Source organism: Jaculus jaculus, chromosome X (genome assembly GCF_020740685.1).
Source record: "Jaculus jaculus isolate mJacJac1 chromosome X, mJacJac1.mat.Y.cur, whole genome shotgun sequence".
Classification (NCBI taxonomy): Eukaryota; Metazoa; Chordata; class Mammalia; order Rodentia; family Dipodidae; genus Jaculus; species Jaculus jaculus.
In genome coordinates this window covers 126,389,719-126,413,135 of record NC_059125.1, presented here as the reverse complement: position 1 = coordinate 126,413,135, position 23,417 = coordinate 126,389,719, and the positions used below count along the sequence as shown (strand labels likewise).

The following is a 23,417-nucleotide window of genomic DNA, read 5'->3' as shown; positions in this document are numbered from 1 at the left end:
ATAATATACCACAGTAACCCAAAGCCAGTGCTTCACCTGAGGGAGGGGCTTCTGCTGTCCGCCGTGCGTGTTCTCATTACACCAGAGTGTTTCCCAGGATGCATCTGTAGCTTCCACACTCAGGCTCCTCCAGTCAAGCCTCGTCCACTCCATAACAGAAAATTGTGGGTCACACCACTCTGCATTGCAGGCCCATTTAAGTTAAGGCATATATATATATATATATAATTTTTTGTTTATTTTTATTTTTTTATTTGAGAGCGACAGAGAGAGAAAGAGGCGGGGGGGGGGAGGGGGACACGCCGGGGCCTTCAGCCACTGCATATGAACTCCAGAGGCATACACCCCCTTGTGCATCTGGCTAACGTGGGTCCTGGGGAATCGAGCCTGGAATCGGGTTCCTTAGGCTTCACAGGCAAGTGCTTAACCACTAAGCCATCTCTCCAGCCCAACATATATCTTATAGAAAGAAAGAATGGACACACCAGGGCCTCCAGTAAATGAACTCCAGACACATGTGCCACCTTGTGTATCTGGCTTATGTGGGTACTGGGGAATGGAACCTGGATCCTTTGGCTTTGCAGGCAAGCGCCTTAACCACTGAGCCATCTATCCAGCCCTCTGTTCTAGTTTTCCCTAGGTCTTTTTCAGTTGGACTTGGGGTCTGCACCTTCTGCTGTATGGGCGTGGGTCACCGGAGTGCTTTGCAGGGGTGGGGGAGGCAGTGGAGTAGAATGGCCAGGACACAAGCTCTGGGCTTTGCAAAGCCCGCATACAAGCTGCTGTTCCAGTCCTTTCCGGCTCTGTAGTCTGTGTGCCCAGATTCCTCAGAGTGTACAATCAGATGATTCTCATTCAACTCATGGCCTGTTTTGAGGCTTGAGCAAGTATCAGTCATCTAGAATGACCTATACCAATTCTTCAACAAATGTTAGCTAGAGCAACAAAAACACAAAACATTTACAGCTCCCTTCTGTGCCCTCCCTTCCTAGCCAGTTGAGGTGCCTCCCGCCTTGTTCACAGCTGGTTTCTGTCTCTTCTCAGTACGTCTTCAGTACCCAGCAACATCCACCTAGGCGTGGCCCCCGTGGGACCGAGCTCTGCTGTGACCCTGCAGACCATCCCCTTGACGACGGTGCTGACCAACGGGCCTCCTGCCAGTACTGCTGCCCCCACTCAGCTCTTTCTCCAGAGTGTTCCATCCGTGTCAACATTCAAGGACACCTTCACTTTGCAGGCCGCTTTCCCTCTGAACACCAGTTTCCAAGAGAACCAGGTGGCAGCCCCAGGGGCCCCGCTGATCCTCAGTGGCCTCCCCCAACTTCTGGCTGGGGCCAATCGTTCAAACAACCCAGCCCCATCCCAGGTCATGGGTGCTGGACCAGCAGGGCCCAGTCCTCAACCTCCAGGGACTGTCATCGCTGCCTTTATCAGGACTTCTGGTGCCACAGCAGCACCTGGGGTGAAGGAGGGGCCGCTGAGGTCCTCCTCATACGTGCAGGGCATGGTGACTGGGGCCCCTGTGGAGGGGCTGCTGGTCCCAGAAGAGACCCTGAGGGAGCTCCTGAGAGATCAGGCTCATCTTCAGCCACTTCCAAGCCAGGTGCTTTCAAGGGGCTCCCACAGCCAGAGTGTTACAGGGAACCAGACTTTCTCTCCCCCCAGCTGCCCCACTGTTGGGCTGACACCAGTGGCTGAACTTGAGCTGTCCTCAGGCTCAGGGTCCCTGTTTGTGGCTGAGCCTAGTGTGACCACATCTGGGGGTCTGGTGACCAGATCTCCAACCCCAGCCTCCTTCTCCCCATTCAATCCCACTTCCCTCATTAAGATGGAGCCCCATGACATATAAACAAAGAGGTCAGAAATATGGCCCACTAGGTGAAGCTGAACAGCATTTTCATGTGGACCCATGTAGTGTACCTGTCTTGTATTTAGTGGAATATGATATACCTGATCCCTAGTGTGCCGGCCCTGCCTGGCATCACCGTGGGCAAGCTGTGCCCACCTTGAGCACCCTTAGAATCAGACCCATGGCTTGCAGGAGCTCTAGGGGATATGTTCTTGGAAGGTAATAGGCTGACATGGTGATGAAAGGAAACCCCTGAGCCAGGAACAGCTAGGGGCTTTGTGAGAAGCGCCGGGCCTGGCTGTGTACCTCACCACCTATATTCCCTACATGGGGAACTCACCATCCCATATGTGAACATTTCTGTATATATTTGTGTGTCCTTGTGGGTCTGTACCTTTGTTTCTTTGGGAAGGACGGGGGTGTAGCTGTGAGGTCTTCTCTTCAAATGTGTTGTGTTGTGTTGTGTTATGTTGTGTGGTGTAGTGTGGTGTTGTGTTGTGTTGTGTGTGTATCTCTGGGTCAGCCACAGAGATAGGATTAATTTTTAAGGAAAAGCACTCTTTAATTCTCTTTGTACAAGCCACAATGTCATTACTCTAAGACTATGGGGTACAGATTGGATGCCTCAAATCTGGAGAGATGTCTCAGCTGGAAATTGTCCAGGTTGGAGAGCTTTCGTGGGTGCACGTGTTAGGGAGATGTGCTGCTAAGGGGGCAGACAGCCAAAGACGTTAAAGTACGAGAGAAGGGAAGAGCAAAGAACGCAGCCTGGGAGCAGCCTCCTCCAAGACAGCTCTCTAAAGACAGTCCTAGTCCTGAGTCCCTCGCCAGAATGTTTGTGGTCAGGGCTCTGGGCTGTTTGTGTAAGATCAGCCCTGTGCTGGACAACAGCCTTTTTTGGCACACGGCCTTAACATCCTATCCAGGTTTTTTTTTTTTTTTTCCTTATTACTTCTGCCCTGGAATGTTCCAGCTGTGAGCAGTTGCTGGGGATAATAGGGCAGCAACCCATCTTGAGTCGGCCTCCATGCATGCATGTATTTATGCATGTGCATGGTAAGGCATGCGTGCCGCAAAGTCCCTGTTGTTTTTCGCTACCTTCTCGCTCCCACAGTGGCTACTGCAGACCTCAAGTGAACCCCTGCTCCTCACCTCCACCTGTCATACCTAAACTAATTTTTTTTTCACGATGACAGGAGCCAGAACACACACAAGTTCCCATGGCGCTGCTCATGTTGGCACATGGCTCCTTACATCCCTCTAAAGTGAAGCCCTCAGCGAAGGGCTTTGATTCCCCCTCTCCCTGCTTCAAATCTGCTTGCCTCTCGTGCCAAGTTTAAGGACAAAGCTTAGAGATGACTGGCTCAGAAGCAACTATAGTCCCTGGTGAATTTGATTAATGTGAATCAGTGCTTCAGGACCTTTGTTTTGCTATGTCCTCAGTGCCAAAGCACCCACTTGACCTAACTACCTCCTACGCTGTTCTTTTCTCTCCTCTTCCGGTCATCACTCTCTCCCATTGTTCTCCTCTCTTCTTCCCTGGGGAGGGGACCATCTGTGACTGTGCAGGTGCACTTACTACATGTTTCCAGCAAGTGGCATTGAAATGCCTCTTCTATATCAGCTTATTTTGACAGCCTCCTGATGGTTGGAAACATCTTGAGAAAGGGTCACTATTTCTTTTTAAATGTGCACAAAGGCAGTGTGGGTGAGGGGTGGCTCTGCCCCAGCCTGAAATCTAATTTCTCCCCCTGCCAACTCTTACTTAGGAAATTAATTATCTGAAAGCTATCAACGTGGTGAAATCAGGCCTCTTTATGGCTCTCAGCTCTGTGGGTCCACACTCGCTGGGTTCTTCTACATGCCCCCCCCATCATCCTTTCTCTGTGTCTGTGTAGGTTGCTCATTGTCCCTTTAAATGGGAGTGTTCCCCAAGGGCCTCGCTGTTCTCATAAGCTAGCTCTTCGGAATAAATATTAAATTGGGGCCTGCTTCACAGACCTAGCAACCTGCAGGACATTTCTACATAAACATCTGTCAACCCCTTTATCAAAAGTGGATTTTTATCTGGGTGTGGTTGGCACATGCCTTTAAGCCCAGCACTCAGGAGGCAGAGGTAGAAGGATTGCTGTGAGATCAAGGCCAGCCTGAGACTACATAGCAAATTCCAGATCAGCCTGGGTTAGAGTGAGACCCTACCTCAAAAAACTACAAAAATTAAAGAAAAAAAATCCACCACACCTGGTCCAAAAGTGGATTTTTAATTCTCTCCAGTCACAATAAAAAAGGCAAAAGAAGCCAGGTATGGTTGCACACAGCTTTAATCTCAGCACTTGAGAGGCAGAGGTAGAAGGATCACTGTGATGTTGAGGCTAGCCTGAGACTACAGAGTGAGTTCCAGGTCAGCCTGAGCTAGAGTGAAACCCTCCCTACCTCAAAACAAAACAAAACAACAAAAAGGCAGATTCATTGCAACTTGCCTATTTATGTTAACGGTGCCACCATTTATCCGATGTTCTAAGCTTGAAATCTCAGATCTATCTAGTGGCTGCCTACACTTGATTCTGTCCTTCTCCCTCGTACAACATTCAACAGGGGTGCAATGTCTCTGAAATCCAGCTTGTCTTTTCCCATCCCCGGTCTAGCTAGTGCTACCCAGCTTCCCCTTTCCTACACATATCAATACCTTCTGTGTCTTAGTGTGAGACCTCTTATAACTTCTCTTCTGCCAGGGCACAGATTCTGTTCTTCCTCTGTGACTTCCTAACTTGCAGATAGGGGTGGTACCTTGCTAGATGCTTAGCATTAACTCTAGTTCCTGAATCATGAGACAACCCAGGAGTACTGCAAGAAGGGAAGTGCTTGGAGAGCTCAAGGCAGTAATTCCAGAAAGATTTAAAATTTGGTGCCAGTTCCACCTTGAGACAAATTTCCAAGTCTTGGCTCATCACCATTGAGTCCTGTCTGACATTCCTAGCCTATCACACTGTTCCTCATCCCACCTCAAGGTACTATTACAAAATGATGTATTTACTGATCTTTAAGCATGCCTCTGTTGAAAAGTCCCCAGTTTTTCTAGGTTCTGCTCAACCCAAATGTTCTTGCTATCTCCCTACTACCAACTAAAAAGTATATCTATCCTTCAAGACTCACTTTATGGAAGGAGCTAATCCTTACTTTGAAATATTTATTTTAGACTTGTAATTGCCACTCTTTGGGCAACTGACCATGAAGAGACTGTGACATCTCTATTATAATCACAGACTGTTACTTACACCTTCAATGATCTGTACCTATTTAGTCACCGTAATCAATGTGTTGCCTCCTTACTGGTAGGGGGGCATTGTATTACCCACGGATGGAAAGCATACTATAAAGAAAATGAACATCAACGAATTGCTGTTTGAACTGGTGGGAGGTGGGGATCAAACTTTGGGGTAGGTGACTTCTGTCCTTTACTCTGCACAGACACCCCAGGTGCTTCATTGTCCCCGGCCTGTCCTCCCTGATTCAGTGCCCTCAAGGTACCCTCACACACATATATCATCTTAAGACCCTGCCGGGTTTCTTTCCTGCTCAAAGTGTTAAATTAGCTAACGTGATAGCTTACCTGTGCTGATAGAGTTATGGGAGTGGGCTGGAAAAAAAACCTCAGGAGACAGATTTCCTTACCCAGAATCATGTGGCAGCAACAGCCTGCCTTTGTGATGGGCTAATGGGGTTAGGAGTCAAATGATGATCTTACCTCCAGCACCTGATGTGACTCCTTTCTCTGGTCTCCCATAGCACTTTGTATATACCTCTTTTTTTTGTTGTTGTTTTTTCGAGGTAGGGTCTCACTTTCTGTATATACCTCTTATCATAGCACATTGTAGTTCCTTAAGTGTTTATGTATGTTTCCCCTCCAATAGACTGTGAGCTCAAGGACAAGGACTCTGCTAGTCACTGATATATCCACAGTGCCTAGCCATAGTGCTTGACACATAGTAGGTGCTCAATAAATGTTTATTGAAAGGATGAATGAGTCCAGATTCCAATTGTGGGGTCTTCTACTATCCTATGGCAGGAAGAAGACCGGGCAATCGACTCAACAGCATTTTACATATTGCATTGCAGGCAGCTACCTCTTTGCCCATGTGTTTAGCCATCTCTGGACAACAGTCTCATTCTGCAAGAAGCCCAGAGCAGCCTTTAAAGCCACTCCTGAATTCCTGCCGTTTACCACTACCTCCCTTCTAGTATAACTGCCTAACAACTATTTCCTCAGCCCGGGGAGGGACTGTGGTAGAAATGTCAGCCCTCGTGGGCGGGGTTGGACAAGAACTTATTTTGCTAGTCACACGCCTTCTGACCTAATCACATACTCAGAAAGCAGCCTCGGGCTTTGGAGCCCCTGGGCCTCGGGGTGTATGAGCTCATTGGCCTCCCTGAAGTAGCAGCCGCCTAGCGCTTCTGCCCTGACCCACCGGTCATGGAGGCAAATATCCAGCAGGTGGCGCTGTCGAGACGGCGATCACCGGCGGAGTCGGGGAGGGAGGGGGTGATCAGGGCGGGGCCTATACCTTCCAGAGAAGGCCGCACAAGGGTCTTCCGGTCCCTCGGCCATGCCCCTTGGTGCCAACTGCCTTTTAGTGGAACCTTCCGCCACCTACAACCTCCCTCGATCCGGAGCATCGAACTTTTCCCCTCCGGCGTCTCAACTTTCCAAGGGGAATTTAGTCCGCGCAATACGCGCCTCGCTATTGGCCAGTCGCTCCGTGGCCCCACCCCCGGGCCCCCTCCCCCAGCCTCGCGCACCCGCAGGTGAGCACGCGGCCGGTGCGGACCCGGGTGCCCGGCACAGCTGCCCTGCGGCACCGAGAGCGAACTTCGGTCAGCGCCACGCTGGCCACGGGATCTTGGGTCTGGTTCCCCCGTGCCAAAGCCTGCCTTTGCTACACCTTCCCGAAATGGTAGAACGATCGAGGAGTCCGCGACATCCGTCTGCCTGCGGGTATCCCCAGCCGCTGGTAGCTGGAACCTAGGCTCCCAGAGGGCCGCCGGCTCGGAAGCGACGCTGCAGTCCTAAAGGAGCGCCCAGTGACCCGGCCTGCCCCGCTGCCGAATCTAGTAGGCCCAAGCGCTTGCGTCTCCCCAGCTGCGAAGCAGGACGCCTGGGTGTACCCCACCCTTCCTAAAATATACGTCAAGCCACCAGGAAAGGTCCAACCGACTTCCTGGTATTAGGTTAGACTATGGAAGGGACGACTTACTGCTCAATTCGCCCCTCCTCTACCCATCATCTAGGCATTTCGATAGACTTATGATCCTGGCACAGAGGAGGAACTAATTTAAGCTAAACAGTTGTACTTTGTGCTCAGTATAGATTCTCTTCTATCTGCAGGCTGGTAAATTTGACAAATTAGATTAGGCAAAATGGGTTTAGGTGATTGATAGTGCTATCCTTTTCGTACCCCACAGTACAAGGATTAGACCATTTAAAAATGGGCCATAAACTGGGTCCAAGATATTAAGTATAGTCCATACCTCCTGTTTTTGTTTTCCAGGTAAGGTGTCAGTCTAGCCCAGGCTGACCTGGAATTCATTATGTAGTCTCATGGTGGCCTCAAACTCAAGGTGATCTTTCACTTCTGCCTCCCAAGTGGTGGGATTAAAGGCTTGCAGCCACCACATCCTGCCAACTGGAATACCTTTTCTATTTAAGTATGCACTACACAAGGCATCACCTCTCCTAAGAAGCCTTTCCCAGCCCTTGGAGGCATTCTGGCCCTAGGGAAATCCTAACAGCTACAACATGGCTTCCATGACCTACTGGTGTGTCCGCCTTCTGAACTACTGAGCTTCACGTTCTTTTGAGATAAGGTCTTGCCATATAGCCCTGGTTGGCCTAGACCTAGTTATGTAGCCCAGGCCAACAATCCTTCTGCCTTAGCCTCCCAAGTGCTTGGGATTACAGGAGGTGCCAACTTCTATCCCTGGCTTCTTAACTCCAAGTTCCAGAGGACCAACCTGAAATCAGAACCACTAGGGGGTTGTTTGGGACGGCATTGGGATCAGAAACCAGGAAGAGGAAGGCTAATGAGGAAGATTAGTAGAACAGGTCAAAAAGGATGACATTGGGCTGGAGAGATGGCTTAGGGGTTAAGGGATTTGCCTGTGAAGCCCAAGTACCCAGGATCTGTTCCCCAGGACCCATGTAAGCCAGATGTACAAGGAAGTACATGGTCTGCAGTAGCTAGAGGACCTGGTGCACCCATTCTCTGTCTGCCTCTTTCTCACTTTCTCAAATAAATATTTTTTTCTAAAGGATGACGTTCTTATATTTGGACAAAAAGACTCAAGTGCATGTAAGCTTCTGAGGCATGAGCAAGAACAGCTCACAGTTCACTCTGAGGAAATGGTTGCAATTCCAGGCAGCCAGACACACTGCTCCTCTGGCCTGTCTGCCCATGCCACAGATATCACTTAAAAAGCCTTAGCCTTTAGCCCAGGCCTCACTAACATCTCCTTTCCTTTAAGCAGTAACAGACACACACTGGAGCCTGCAGACAGAATTATAGCTTCTATCACTGTTTGTCCAAATTGGAAGGAGAAATAGGATGGGTGTCCTGAAGAGTTGTTGGGTCAATAGAAACCACAGCAGCAGGCCAGCACTGTGCAGGTGGGTAGGGAAGGCACTGGCACAACAGTGTGAGAGAGGGCAAGGGCAAGGTGGGGACTAGGCAGCACAGCCAGGTGGGTGGTCCAGGACAGGAAGGGGGGCACTCAGCAGGCTGATGATTTCCTTAGGGAGAATCATTCCCCACAGCTACTAAGGGGGCTCCTCCCCCAGTCCTGCTCCTTCTGTTGCAAAGGAGGTATGTTTCTGCTTACATACCTCCAAATCAAAGCAGCCTGCATCAGACACTATTTTCCCTAAGGCCCAGCAGGGGCCCCTAGGACTTGCCCCTGCCTTGCCTTTTCTTTCCAGATCATGACCCAGTGACCCAAGACTCACCAGCCACTCATCTTGCCTTCACACACTGAAACAGGTTCGGGGCTTCCAACTGGTTGAATGTGGATGCCCATCTTAACCCACAGAGGGGAAAGAGTGAGGAGACAGAGGCCCTGACACAGATTTTTCAGTATGCAAGTGTTTTTGACTCCATAGCCAGTTGCTTCAAACGAAACATAAAAGGCAGCCAGAAAAAGACACTCAAACGCAAAAAAAAGGCAAAATAAAACAAATCACACAATATCATGAACCCAATAAAACAAAGAAAATTGAAATGCAAAACCCCTCAACTTTATATATATATATGTATATATATATAATTTTTGTTGTTAAAAAGGGAGAACATTGTTCAAAACGAGTTGGGCAGGATGGTGGGGCCAGGGAGCTGTCCTACAGAAAGGGGCCCAGAAATTCCCCTGGGAACAAAGAACACAATACAAAGAAAATAACCACCAATTCTCCTGAATGGGTCAGGAGCCTCCGAAGAACAGATTGTCCCATCCTCAAACTGGCTTTTTTTTTTTTCTTTTTGTCTTTTTTTTCCATTTTCTTCTTTTGTTGTTGTTGTTTAGCACCTGTACAATAAAACTGTACCACCTCCAATCAGAGCCAGCCACAGCAAGGCCCTCCTGCCTTTGGATGGTACATACTCTCTACAAGGATTGTTCGGAAAAATAGCAATTGATAGAAAAATAACAGGAGTAGGAAAGACAATGCCACAGATGGGTGGAGACAGAGAAACAGCCCAAGCTCCTCCCTCTCCCTCCTTCTCTCCCTGAACACCCTGAACAGATTAGATCTAACACTGGAGGTCTGTGGGCCACAGGCCACATGCCATGCACTCAGCCCTAAGTCCCCAAGAGGGTATGGAGCTGGAGATTGGTGTCCTGCCCTAGGGAAAGAAACAGCTGATGCCTGACTTCACATCTGCCAGTCTTTCCCAGAGCCCTTGACAGATTCCAAAGGGGAATAGGGGACCAAGGGAGGAGGAAGTAGAAGATGTAATGGTGCTAGGTGTCTGGGAAGGGGTAGAGAGGGGGAGAAGGGTAGGTGGGAGGCTCAGTGTCTCGAGATAGGGAAGCATGGATGGGATAAGTGGGGGTGCAGGGCAGAAGATGCCAGAACAAACCCCTATTGTGCACTCTGAGGGGAGCAGGAGAGAAGTGTGAAGGAAGTACCCTCACCCCTCAGGCCCATTCTCAACTCTCCTTTATTAGAGTAGCTCAGGAACCACTCACCCCACAATCCCCCTCTCCCTAGTAAACACTAATCTCAAGATGGCAGGGCCCTACAAAGAGCAGGAGGAGAAGCAAGACTGCCAGGGGGTGGGGGAGCACCAAAGGCCAGGGGTTTGCCCCCAGCCCCCCAGCTCTGTGCCAGCAGCAGCTAGGTTCCTTAGTCATATGATGATGCCCCCCTCCCCTTCCCCACCTTGCCCCCTCCCCAGCTGTCAGAGGGAGGGAGCAGCCCCAGAGCTTATCCAGAAAGAAAAGGAAAGGAGGTAAAGAAAGTCCCTCAATACAACAAGTTGTCTCAAATCGTCACAGTGATACAGACTTATCAGAAACCAATGAAACAATACAAATTAAATACTAATCAAATAAATACTATGGAAGACAGAAGAGCACAAGGAGACAGAAGGGGGCACTCGGAGACTTAGGCTTTTCTCGTTTCTCCTCAGGACAAGCCACAGGCACCCAGGCCCATGTTTAGTCTCGGTCATATGCATGGAGGCCAGTCCAAGAGACGCTGGCGCCACCTCCCACCACCCCTGGACCTCTCGTCTTCAGACGTGGAGTTCATCTTTCCACCCCCATCACCAACCACAACAACGATGACGACAGGGAGATGAGAACTAACTGTAACCAAAAACAAAACGAAACAAAACAAAATCCAGTCACTAATGCTGGCATTGATAAGGCGGCTTCTTGTTGGTCCGTATTATTGCCTCATTCTGCAGTCTGGTGCTCGGTGGGGGAGACATGGGAGGTGGGGGGAGGATGAACTCGGAGGAGAAAGAAGAACAGGGAAGGGCTGTTTCTGTCAACTGTTCCAAGACTGATATTCCACCTCAGACCCTAGAAGCCTCAGCAGCTCGGGCTCGTACCGCACCAGCTCCACAGTCTCAGAGGAGCCTGGGGGAGATCTGTCCTCCAAGCCTCCAGGCCTCTCAGCTGGAGTCAGCAGCTGACTCGAGGCCACCTGCCTGTAGAACTCAGCCTTGGGCAGGGTGGTGATTTCAAGGTGCGGGAATCGGGCCTGGAAGATCCTCGAGGAAAGCTTCAGCCTCTTCAGGACATCAGTGAACAAGAACCAGTTGCAGGGCCTGGAAAAGGCAAAGGCTGGTTAGAGAAGCAGGCTCCGAGGGAGGGGAGGAAGTGGGGAGAAGGCCAGTAGGCCCAGTGACTCCCCGACACAGCCCACCCTGACCCCCTTTCTCCCACTGAAACTCACTGTCAGTTGGGTTACTTTCCACAAAGCCATGGGCTCCTGGGTTGAGACCGGGCCATACCTGGCTCAGTTTCTAGCTGAATATTGGTGAACACATATCCCATGAGCCAGCTCTTCCAAAAAGAGCAAGCTAGGGGGAAAATGGGCATTCTAAAACGAAACCTCTTAGTGGGCATCCCTGGGCTTGGCCTATATCCCTGTGGCCTGGGATTTACTACTTGCTGGGTCCACTTCTTCCCGGGCCCCACCCCTGCCAACCAGGTCTAGTTTCCTTTTCCTGCTCTCACTCCTGCTTTGCTGCCTCCTTGTCCTCCCACATCTTCCCCAGCAAAGGGGGAGCCATGGAGAAAGGCCTAAACTGCAGGTAATCCGAAAGGCATTTCTCTTTGGCTCTGGAATGCATTAGACAAGTTTTTTTTTTTTTTTCTTTCTTTCCAACAGCAGCGGCAGCAACGACATTTCTGCAGGACTGGAGCTCACATTACAGCCAGTCTGCCCTTGCGGAGCACACCCGACTGGGCGGCAGCTTGGGGACAGCTGGGAGGGGTTCTAGAGAGGCCAGTCACTGGCCAAATGCTTACATGGACGAAACCAGGAAGAAATGCTGTGTCCCCGTGTTAGTGGTCTCAGTTCACAGTTCTGCCTCCGAGCCATTCCACTGTCCCATTTCTAGCCTTTGCTACTAGTGGCCTGAGCTAATAATGCACCAGCCCCTAATATGCCTCCTTCACCAAGAGTCACTGTTCTACACCCCCACCTACCTCTGCTGCATCCTTATTTGTTTGTTTGTTTGTTTGTTTATTTATTTATTTATTGTTTTTTGGTTTTTCAAGGTAGGGTCTCACTCTAGCTCAGGCTGACCTGGAATTCACTGTAGTCTCACGGCCATCCTACCTCAGCTGGGGTTAAAGAGGTGTGCCACCACGCCCCCAGACTGCTGCACTCTTTTTTCTGACCCGTAGTAAGATGGGTTATCCACTGGCCCCCTGCTAGGATCCTTTTTCTAAAGGAAAACCTGATCTTCCACTCTCATTGAACAGTTTTTCGATGATTTCTAGTGTCTCCTGCTTAGACATCCCGGATTTTTTTTTGTTTTTGGTCTTGCAATGTAGCCTAGGCTGAACCTGAATTCTCAATCCTGCCTTAGTCTCCTGAGTGCTAGGATCACAGACATAAGCCTCCACACCCAGTTCTAATTCTTTTTTTTTTTTCTGTTTTTTTTCAAGGTAGGGTCTGGAATTCACTATGTAGTCTCAGGGTGGCCTCGAACTCACGGTGATCCTACCACCTCTGCCTCTCGAGTGCTGGGATTAAAGGTGTGCGCCACCACGCCCGGCTCAGTTCTAATTCTTTAGCATGATAATAAAAAGACCTTCCCTGCCTGCAAAGCCTAAGGATCCAGGTTTGATTCTCCAGGTTTCATGTAAGCCAGATGCATCTGGTGGCACATGTGTCTGGAGTTCGTTTGCAGTGGCTAGAGGCCCTGGTGTACCAAATCTCTCCTCTCTCTCCCTCTGTTTGTCTCAATAATAAAAAAATAAAATGAAAAGAAATACCTTCCCAAGATGATCATATTTAACCTCTTCAGCCCAGTCTCCAGTCCTCCCACATCCACTCACCCACACTGCATCTCCTGCCCCACCAAGTACCCCTGCTCTTCTGAACTTCTTGAAGTTTATGCCTTTGCTCATCCTAGGACCCCTGCCCCTCTCTCCTTTCTGGCCCAGCTCTGATGCCAATTCTAGCTGTAAAACCTTCCTCCAAAGTGATTCATCCCACATTGTGTGGTCTCTTGGCACTTGGTTCACAGTCCTATTACAATACTTCTAACAAAGCCCTTCCCCAGTTCTCTCTGGTGCCTAGGAGTGGGGGCTTTCATTTTCTTTAATATTCTTATAAAGTATTTTGGCTTTTAAAAAACTATTTATGGGCTGGAGAGATGGCTTAGTGGTTAAGCGCTTGCCTGTGAAGCCTAAGGACCCTGGTTCGAGGCTTGGTTCCCCAGGTCCCACGTTAGCCAGATGCACAAGGGGGTGCTCGCATCTGGAGTTCGTTTGCAGAGGCTGGAAGCCCTGGTGCGCCCATTCTCTCTCTCTTTCCCTCTATCGGTCTTTCTCTCTGTCTGTCGCTCTCAAATAAATAAATTAAAAAAAAACTATTTGTTTATTTGAGAGAGAAGGAGAGGGAAAGAGGCACAGAGAGGGGGAGAGAGAAAATGGGCACGCCAGGGCCTCCAGCCACTGCAAAGAAACTCCAGATGGATGTGCCCTCTTCTGCATCCAGCTTATGTGGGTCCTGGGGAATCAAACTGAGGTCCTTTGGCTTTGCAGGCAAACGCTGTAATGGCTAAGCCATCTCTCCAGCCCTATTTCAGCTTTTTATAATAATAAACTCACTTAGAACATTTACTCTACTCACCTGTCTACTAGAAGGGATTCTTTGAAGGCTACCAACTAACTATGCTCTGGATCTCAAGGCTTGACCCAGTATAGCTGCTTAAAGCATGTTTATGAAATCAATTGTTCTGTATAGTGTTTAAAAGTCTATCCAGAACCACAGTCCTTATCTCTAAAATTCAACATTTCTTCCAGATGAAAGTATGTCATGGCGTGTTGTAGGTTAAGAGAAAGGGACAATCCACACCATATACTTGGGCCTTCTCTTTCAAAGAATGAGGGAAACCCCTTCAGAACATTGCTGCTTGCCATCAGAATCCAATCTTGCTTCGGTGATTCAAAGGCTTTCAGTCATTCCCCTGTACTTTCTTAAGTCAGGATTTGACTATGAAGTCAAGGCTGGTCTCAAACTTCATATCCTCCTGCTTTAGCCTTTGACACGTGGGGACCACTAAGCCCTACTCCTCAGAGATTCAAAGGGTTCATATTGTGCTGTAGCTGTGGGGAGGGGCAGCTTCAAAATAAAGTGCTGGAGGGTGTCACATCAGGAAGCCAGCCCTGCCAGTACCAGCAGCACTCAGCTGATAAGGTGCCTGCTGCCTGGCTTTTAGAGTGACACATGGCCCTTGGTCGCTCATGTTCTGTCTGTACCTAAAGCACACTACTCTGGTCCTTTTACTGCCTGTGGCCCAAGATCCTGTTTCAGCGAAGGAGGTGCTGAATACTTTGGAGGAATTAATTAACTGTGCAATACTATATCCCAGAAGCCCGGCCCCACCCTCAGGGATCAGCTTCTGCTCCGAAGAATAAGGACCAAAAGCCTCTGAAATTTGATCCCCAATAGTGTCATCATATAGTCTAGTTTTTATTCTTATCAAAGAAAGGAGTTCAGTGATCAGCATCCTGCCGAGAGGGGCTCACTGGATGCAGTCTTCATTCATAGCTTACCCTATTCTCTAGCTTGGGCATGCCATACTAACTTGCTTTGTTCTGTAAGACAGGATTGACAATTTTTTTTTTTTTTGAGGTAGGGTCTCACTCTAGCTCAGGCTGACTTAGAATTCACTATGTAGTCTCAGGGTGGCCTCAAACTCACGGCGATTTTCCTACCCCTGCCTCCCGAGTGCTGGGATTCAAGATGTTTACCATCATGCCCAGAAGGATTGACATAAAAAAAAATGGCATCTGGGGGTTGGAGAGATGGCTCAGCTGTTAAAGGCACTTTTCGGAGTCTAACACCCAAGCTTCAATTTCCCAGTACCCTGGTAAAGCCAGATGTACAAAGTGGTATGTGGGTCTGGAGTTCATTTCTAGTGGCAAGAGGCCCTTGGTGCACCCATTCTTGCCCTCTCTGCTTGCACATAAAAAAATATACATATATAGTTTTTTTGTTTTGTTTTTTTGAGATAGGACTCACTGTAGATCAGGTTGACCTGGAATTCACTCTGTAGTCTCAGGGTGACCTCGAACTCATGGCGATCCTTCTACCTCTGTCTCCCAAGTGCTGGAATTCAAGGCATGTGCCACCACGCCCGGCAATAAAAAATATTTTTTAAAAAGTAGTATCTGGGCCAGGTATGGCCACCCTGAGAATACAGAGTGAATTCCAGGTCAACCTGATCTACAGTGAGATCCTATCTCGAACCCCCCCCCAAAAAAAGTAGTATCTGGAGAAAATTATCCTTAAATTTTTTTGTTAATTTTTATTTATTTACTTGAGAGCGATAGAGAATGAGGGGGAGAGAGAGAGAGAGATAGAGAGAGAGAGAATGGGCGCACCAGGGCCTCCAGCCACCGCAAACGAACTCCAGACGCGTGCGCCCCCTTGTGCATCTGGCTAACGTGGGTCCTGGGATATTGAGCTTTGAACCAGAGTCCTTAGGCCTCACAGGCAAGCGCTTAACTGCTAAGCCATCTATCCAGCCCCTTAATTTTTTTTTTACAAAGATATTTATAGCCAGGTGTGGTACACACCTTTAATCCCAGTGCTCAGGAGGCAGAGATAGAAGGATCATTGTAAGTTCTAAGGCCTGGGACTACATAGAGTGAGTTCCAGATCAGCTTGGGCAAGAGTGAGACCTTGCAAACACCAAAAAAAAAAAAAAAAGAAGAAGAAGAAGAGGAGGAGGAGGAGGAAGAGAAGAAGAAGAGAAGAAGAAAAGAAGGAGGAGGAGGAGAAGAGGTATTTATAATGATGAAAGCTATAAACAACAGGGTAATTGATCCTGATTCTCATTCTCCTGCCAAGCACTTCCACATGTGGATGCACTTGCACAGGGAAAACACAGCGAACACCACAGCCCTGCAGACTGCTATACCTCCCTGAGTCATGTCACACAGGATCATTTGGACTTACTCATTTTTTGGTTTTTCAAGAATTCACTATGCAGTCTCACGATGGCCTCAAACTCATGGCAATCCTCCTGCCTCTGCCTCCTGAGTGCCGGGATTAAAGGCGTGCACCCGGCTCAGTTGGGTTTATCCATTATTTATTTATTTATTTGACAGTGACAGACACAGAGAGAAAGACAGATAGAGGGAGAGAGAGAGAATGGGCGCGCCAGGGCTTCCAGCCACTGCAAACGAACTCCAGACGCGTGCGCCCCCTTGTGCATCTGGCTAACGTGGGATCTGGGGAACCGAGCCTTGAACCGGGGTCCTTAGGCTTCAAAGGCAAGTGCTTAACCGCTAAGCCATCTCTCCAGCCCTGGGTTTACTTTAATCTAATACTAGGTGTCGTGTATACTCTAGTCTCCCAAAGCAATGTTTTCCCCATTATGGGGACATGTTAACTTCCCCATTAACATAGGTCCAGTCATCTGAGCTAGCAGTGCTAATCATCTTGCCAACGCTGAGGCTATGAGGGCATGATGGGCTGCGATCACTTAAGGACCCTAGTGGCTCCACAGCTATGGCAACCATATGTCCTGGCTCTTCCAAGAATCCCGGTTCCAAATATTCTGTCTGGCTGTCCCTAGAAACCACAAAAATGTTCCAGAGATTCTAATAGTTCACCAACCCAAGTATCTCCCAGATTATCTCCTACGACCAGCAACACTACCTAAAACCTTCCAAATAAATCTGATTTTGGGGATCAGGAAATGTATTCAGTTGATGGACACAGGGCAGCTTTAGAGGCCCATGTACCTTAGTTTGAACATATACGACATCCTGTGTGGGCTGGAAGACCAGGATGGCCCCTGTCACAGTCTCGCACTTCTGCTCCAGCCCTCATTCACCAGGTCCTAGGCTCCTTCTGTAGAGCTCCACCTTCCGCGGGAGGTGGGCCAGGCGTTGCCAGGATGTGAGCGCACAGTCCCTGCAGACCTAGGAGGCACTTACCCGCGGGACACTGACACTTGGAGGTTGTAGCAAGGGAGAAGAGGCTTGTCTGAGAGTTCGAACATGAAGTCATCCTGCTCTGCATCATCTCCTTGCTCGGAGCTGCCAGGAGGATTGTGCAGGAGGTCACAGGCAAACCCGTCCTTTTTCTCTGTAAGGTGAGTACACAGGGGATCAGGACGTAGCTATGGGCACAAAACTGAAGGGGAACATGCCCCAGCTTGATAAAGGGGTATGAAGGGAGCTTTTTAGAAGACAGTGGCAAGACCACAGGCTAGAGACCTGGGACAGTGCACAAACGTTTGCATGCTGGAAGGAACTAGTTTATGGCCAGAGATTCAATAACTTCCTTTGCCTTCTGATTAGAAAAAAATAAAACTAAAAAATGATGTTCACATCATTGGGAGCCGGGAGATACCATCATTAGTCAAGGGCAAAAGTAAAACACCTGTCATTCTCTGGCTAAAGCTTTGCAAAGCTGCTTTGCTGACTGAGTCTGAAGTGTGTTGATCTTCCATGAGAAGCAGCTTGGGCCAGAGGGCTAAAGGCTTAGGAGACTGCAGTAATATAAAAAAACCAAGGGGTGCATCATGGGAGCAGAGTGGGGAGCGAGAATGAAAGCTGCCAGATGAGATGACAATGCATATACAGGCTTCTTCTGGGGTTAACAGCACAAGGGAGGAGAATGGGACCTTGGAAAAGAGAGGATTTACAAAGAACCACGGCGGAGAGTAGTGGAGGCCTGAGGATGACGACATTATCCAAATCTATATTGCACCTCCCAATTCAAGCCCTCTTAGGTCCGGGGGAAGGAGGGCTGAAAGTGTCTGAAAACTATTTACGGGTGAGGACGTGCTAGCTCCCCAGGGTGATTCCTACCTTCGCGAAGTACCCCCTAGTCCCCAGGTCAGAGCCACAGAGAAGGGTGGGATTCTTCCCACTCAGAACTTACCCAACACAGAACTGCTGTAAAAATCCCAGGACGCACAGGGGTCACCCTCTGCCCGGCCCTGAAGATCGGAGAGGTGATCTGAAGAAAGACAAAGTGGGGAGACAAGGAGGAAAATCTCAGATTGCCCATGCTGGGGAGGCCGGGGGAGGGGAAGGGAGGCCACGAGAGGAGCCAGGAAAAGAATGGAGGGGAGATCCACCTCCTGCTCCCAGGCAGATTGCAAATCAGCAGCTGGGAGCCCAATTTAGCCTACAGAAGCATGGTCTAGTTTTTAACAAAAGAAAAAAAAAAGCCTCCAACACTTTAAAACTGGAGGTTTTCACTTAAAAATCTGGATAGCCAACTTTTTTGTGGGGGAAGAAAATCCGAAGAACTGGCAACACAGCTTCTGCATTCCTGCATGTCAACAGCTGGCTGGAGGGGGCTGGGACGTGTGCAGGCTCCAGTCCCCACCCAGCCTCTGCTCCCTTACTCATCAGCCTGAAGGCATGTCGTCTGAGGACCCCTGCTTCAAGTAGAATGGGACCTTCCTCTGCAAGCAAAATCCTAAGCCCATCCAGTGTCAATACATTGGGCCATGATCCTCCGCTTTAAGGTAAGCACTGTGGGGGTAGCTCAGTGGTCAAGTGCATGCTTAGCATGTGCAATGTCCCGTGCTCAACCGCCCCGCTCCAAAACTAACGAACAAACTAACTAACTAACTAAAGTCAAACTAAGCACGATGGCAACACACCTGTAAGTCACAGTTCCTCAGAAAGCTGAGACAAGAGGATTGAGAGTTTCAGGCCAGCTTGGGCGACATCGTCCAGCTCAAAACAGACAAGCAAATAAACAAAAATCCTTTTACTTCCTTTCAAAAGAACCAAGGACAGATGTTCCAACAAAAACTTATACATGAGGGCTAGAGAGATGGCTTATCAGTTAAGCGCTTGCCTGTGAAGCCTAAGGACCCCGGTTCGAGGCTCGGTTCCCCAGGTCCCACGTTAGCTAGATGCACAAGGGGACGCACGCATCTGGAGTTCGTTTGCAGTGGCTGGAGGCCCTGGCGCGCCCATTCTCTCTCTCTCCCTCTACCTGTCTTTCTCTCTGTGTCTGTCGCTCTCAAAAAAAAAAAAAAAAAAAACTTGTACATGAATGGTTAGGGCACCTCTATGATAGCAAAGCTAGAAACAGCCTAAACGTCCATCCGTGGACAAATTGATAAAGTAAAATACTATTCAAGCATAAAAAGGAACATGCATGCTAAATAAAAGTAGCCAGCCAGACACAAAAAACAACCCCCCCCCCAAAAAAAAAAAAACTGTTTAATCCCAGCACTTGGGAGGCAGAGATAGGAGGATCATCATGAGTTTGAGGCCAGCCTAAGACTACATAGTGAATCCCAGGCCACCCTGAGCTGCTGTGAGACCTTACCTCGAAAAAACAAAAAAACAAAAAAAAAAACAAAAAAAAAAAAGGAGCGAGACACAAAAGTTTACAGATGTCACAAGGAGGAAAGAACCAATCATAAAGGCCACATTTATTTTATTTTATTTATTTATTTTTTTTCGAGGTAGGGTCTCACTCTAGCCCAGGCTGACCTGGAATTCACTATGTAGTCTCAGGGTGGCCTCGATCTCACGGAGATCCTCCTACCTCTGCCTCCCAAGTGCTGGGATTAAAGGCGTGTGCCACCACACCCGGCTCAAGGCCACATTTATATGAAACATCCAGAATAGGCAAATCCATTGAGAAAAAGAAGATGGGGGGGGGGCTGCCAGGGTTGAGGGGAAGAGAGGAATACCAGTGACTACTAGTAAGCATAACATTTCCCTTTGAAATGATGAAAAATGTTCTGAAACCAGAGAGGTGATGGTGGTGCAGCAGTGTAACACGGGCATACTGCCCTTCGATTACCTAAGATGGTCAGCGATGCAAATTTTACATGACGTGTGTCTTGCCACAGACAACTTTAAAAGCTACCTTTTGCTTCCTGGCTGTAAGGATGGCCCTCACGTCATCCTCAGTCTCTCTATTTTCCACCTTAGGCATCAGCTGGTAGAACTGGATTTTGTGACAAAATCAAGTGTGTTGTCTGTAGGTGCATGGCCCAGGAACTACCAACATGCCACACGGCACAACCGGTAGGATAACTGTGCCATATGTGGTTGCCACCAGTCCTTGAGTGACACCTGGGTAACAGGACAAAAGAGAGTCCAAAGGGCACAAGTGAGGTGATGGTGCCACTTGCAAAGCCAATCCCACGAGGAAGTTGGCAGTCATTTCCCCAAGGAGTGAGCTGCCTTCCCCCAAGCCTAAAGCACCACTGGTGCCCAATGCCTTCCCTCTGTGCCAGCCCAGCAGCAAGAAGCACCAGCTGCTGCCTGTCACTAAACCCTTCCTTCCCCAGCCACCTTCTAGGACATGAAGGGCTGCGCCCATTGTGAAAGGCACCAGAGGGAATCTCTCCAAGTAATGGGAAGCAAAAAGAATCCAAGCTTTGAGTCTTGTCCATCCCGTGAAAACCTGAGGTACTGCTGCAGCTTCCAGCCTCTTCCAGACCCTGTGCCACTTGAGACTTGGAAGTACTTTCTTCCAGAAGCATGTGTTTGGAACCTACCCCTCCCCGCCCCCGTGCTTTGTGTCATGGGAGATAAAGGAAGGAAACCCTACATTCCAAAGAGGCAGGGAGCAGGTCTGTTTGCTCACTATTGTCTTCTGTGTACTGAAGCCACTGGCTGGCACAGAAGAAGATCTTATAAACACACGGGGAAGGAGGGAGTGTGAGAATAACTACAAGGTACTCAAGCAGCATGCCAAGACAAATGGTGGTTCCTCTGCCGCGTAAGGTCACACAAGGATTCCATCAGAGCAGCTGCAGAGCACCACATTCCTGGGGCTTCTCTCTAGGAACTGCCTTTGGAGCCCCCGGCACATTCCTCTAATTCTCTCCACTGCCTGCAGAGCTTTGTACTGGACAGCCGAAAGTTAACTGGAACGAGCAAAGATGCTGAAGTTGGAACCAGCTCAGGAGTGACACGTGGGAGGAGCTCCGGCAGCCACTTGATGATGCAGCTTCAATGTGCGCTCCTCAAACATGCTCATGTACTTTCCTTCTCTCCTCGATGCTTTCCCAATCCTACCAGAACTTTCGGTGCTTCACTCTTACTCTTTCTTGGAGAAAATGCACTGGCTCCAGCCATTGCCATCATGGGTTCACACTCAATGGATCATGACCATAGTTGTGCTACTGACAACAGCCAAAAGATGGACACAGCCCAAAGGATCATCCATGTACAAGTGGATAAAGCAGACTATATACATGCAATGGATTATTAGTAGGCATAAAAATGAATGGAGTAATGAAACATGCTAACACACGGGTGGACCATGAAACCAGTACATACACAAAGACCCTGGGCTATAGGCTTCCATTTACACAAAATGGCTAGAATATGTGCATCCATACAGACAGACTGTAGATTTGTGATTGTTAGGGACATGTGGGAAGGAAGGATGGGGTACAACTACTGAGAGCGTACCAAGTTCCACATGGGGTGAAAAAAAATGCTTCCAAAGTAGACAGAACTGGTGGTTGGACCATGTAGTGCTAAATGCCACTGAACTGTTCACTTTTAAATGGTTAATTTTGTTAAATGAACCTCACCTCGACACCTATTGTGTGTGTGTGTATGCATGTGTGCAGGCCAGGAGACACCCTCAGATGTCATCCTCAAGAATGCTATCCATGAGCCAGGTGTGGTGGCGCATGCCTTAATCCCAGCACTCAGGAGGCAGAGGTAGGAGGATCACTGTGAGTTCGTGGCCACCCTGAGATGACATAGGGAATTCCAGGTTAGCCTGAGCTAGAGTGAGATCCTACTTCGAAAAACCAAAAAAAAAAAAAAAAAAAAAAAGAAAGAAAGAAAGAAAGAAACAAAAAAGAATGCTCTCCACCTCCTTTGAGACAGAATCTCTCACTGGCCTGGAGCTCATCAATTAGGTAAGACTGGCTAGCCAGTGAGCCCCAGAGGTCCCCCTTCCTCCACCTCCCCAGTGTTGGGATTAGAGGCACCTGGTGTTTTAAAAGGGTAGTAGGGATCAATCTCAGCTCTTCACGCTTGCAAAGTAAGCACTTTGCTGGTTAAACTATCCCCCCGTCTATAAAAGGCACCCTTAGTGACATATTATAAAAATAGAGCCTCTTACCTCTACATGAGAGGCATGAGAAGCTGCCAGTAGAGTTTCTCTAGTCCCTAGCATCCCATAGTAGCTCTTTCCTACCTCTTCTAGCTAACAGCATCAGCTGAAGGACATGAAAGGAGAGGAAAACAAGAAGTGAGCAGTCTCTGACATGGGGTCATACTGCAAAGGTCTCGGGCAAGAGAAAACAAAAACCTGCGCTTCAGTGACCTCAAGTGGTCAATGGCTAACCCTTTCATCCGGGAAATAAATGCAAAGGAGTCCCCATTCCTCCTCCAATGCCCCAGTCCAAACTGTGCAACTCCCTGCAACCCCTGAGCTCCTTCCCACAGAGGAGGGAAAATGAGTCTGTTTTCCTTCTCAGCTAGCTTGGATGTTGCTCTTTCCTTCAAAAGGTCAAAGGTAAAATCAGTCACAGGCCTGTTGGTAATTTGGTCTAAGAGGGAAGGGTTTCAATGGTCTCTAGGGGATTTGGACACCTCAGTGCTCCAAGCCCCAGAACAAGGTAGAAGGGGTTGACCGTCTGGCCTCAGGTGTCCAGTACAGCACCCAGAATCTAACAGGAACTCAATAAGTGGATGGGCAGAATAACAAAGCATGAGCTTGGGTGAAATGGGGTTGTCTAAGGTCAGCCCCACAAAATGATGCCTACATTTACAGCCTAGATCATCACCAGCCCCCTTTGCTTTAACAATGATTCACTATGGGCCGGGTGTGGTGGCTCATGCCTTTAATCCCAGAACCCAGGAGGCAGAGCTAGGAGGATCTCTGTGAGTTCGAGGCTACCCTGAGACTACAGAGTGAATTCCAGGTCAGCCTGGACCAGAGTGAGACCTTACCTCAAAAACCAGCAGCAACAAAAAGGATTCACTACAGAAATAACTGAGTCACAGGCGTTGCTTCGGGGAATTTGGGCTTCCACAGAACAAGGAAAGCCCTACATGAGGCACCGCCCTGATGCTCACACTCACCTTATCCACCCAAAGAAAATGGATCTTTGCACCCTACAGGGGTCTGCCTTCATTTTCTGCCTAGTGAGACTTCCATTAGAGGAGGATGAAGATGATTCATATAGGAAGAACCTGGCCAAACAAACGCTTGGAGATGAAAAAAGAGAACATTTTTAAATGCCTCAATTGGACAGGCAAGGTAAAATTAATTTAAAAAAAATTCTTGGGTTGGGGAAATAGCTCAGTGGCTAAAGGCACTTATAAAGCCTGCTGGCCTGGGTTTGATTCTCCAGTACCCATC

General features: G+C 48.7%; 2 protein-coding genes across 9 annotated transcripts in view; one reads left to right on the top strand and one right to left on the bottom strand.

Moving 5' to 3' along the window:
• Elf4 (E74 like ETS transcription factor 4) overlaps positions 1-5,241 on the top strand; it is a 59,938-nt gene extending 54,697 nt beyond the window's left edge. For all 3 annotated transcript variants that reach the window (XM_045140554.1, XM_045140553.1, XM_045140555.1), the window contains exon 9: positions 1,045-5,241. In XM_045140554.1, the coding sequence (XP_044996489.1) occupies positions 1,045-1,849 (805 nt within the window). In that variant the 3' untranslated portion in view covers positions 1,850-5,241. The remainder of the gene's footprint in view (positions 1-1,044) is intronic.
• Positions 5,242-9,174: 3,933 nt separating this feature from the next.
• Bcorl1 (BCL6 corepressor like 1) overlaps positions 9,175-23,417 on the bottom strand; it is an 88,566-nt gene continuing 74,323 nt past the window's right edge. For all 6 annotated transcript variants that reach the window (XM_045140268.1, XM_045140272.1, XM_045140267.1 and 3 more), the window contains 3 exons: positions 17,985-18,062; positions 17,033-17,183; positions 9,175-11,169 (listed from right to left, as the gene is read on the bottom strand). In XM_045140268.1, coding sequence (XP_044996203.1) covers positions 10,887-11,169; positions 17,033-17,183; positions 17,985-18,062 — 512 coding nt within the window. In that variant the 3' untranslated portion in view covers positions 9,175-10,886. The remainder of the gene's footprint in view (positions 11,170-17,032; positions 17,184-17,984; positions 18,063-23,417) is intronic.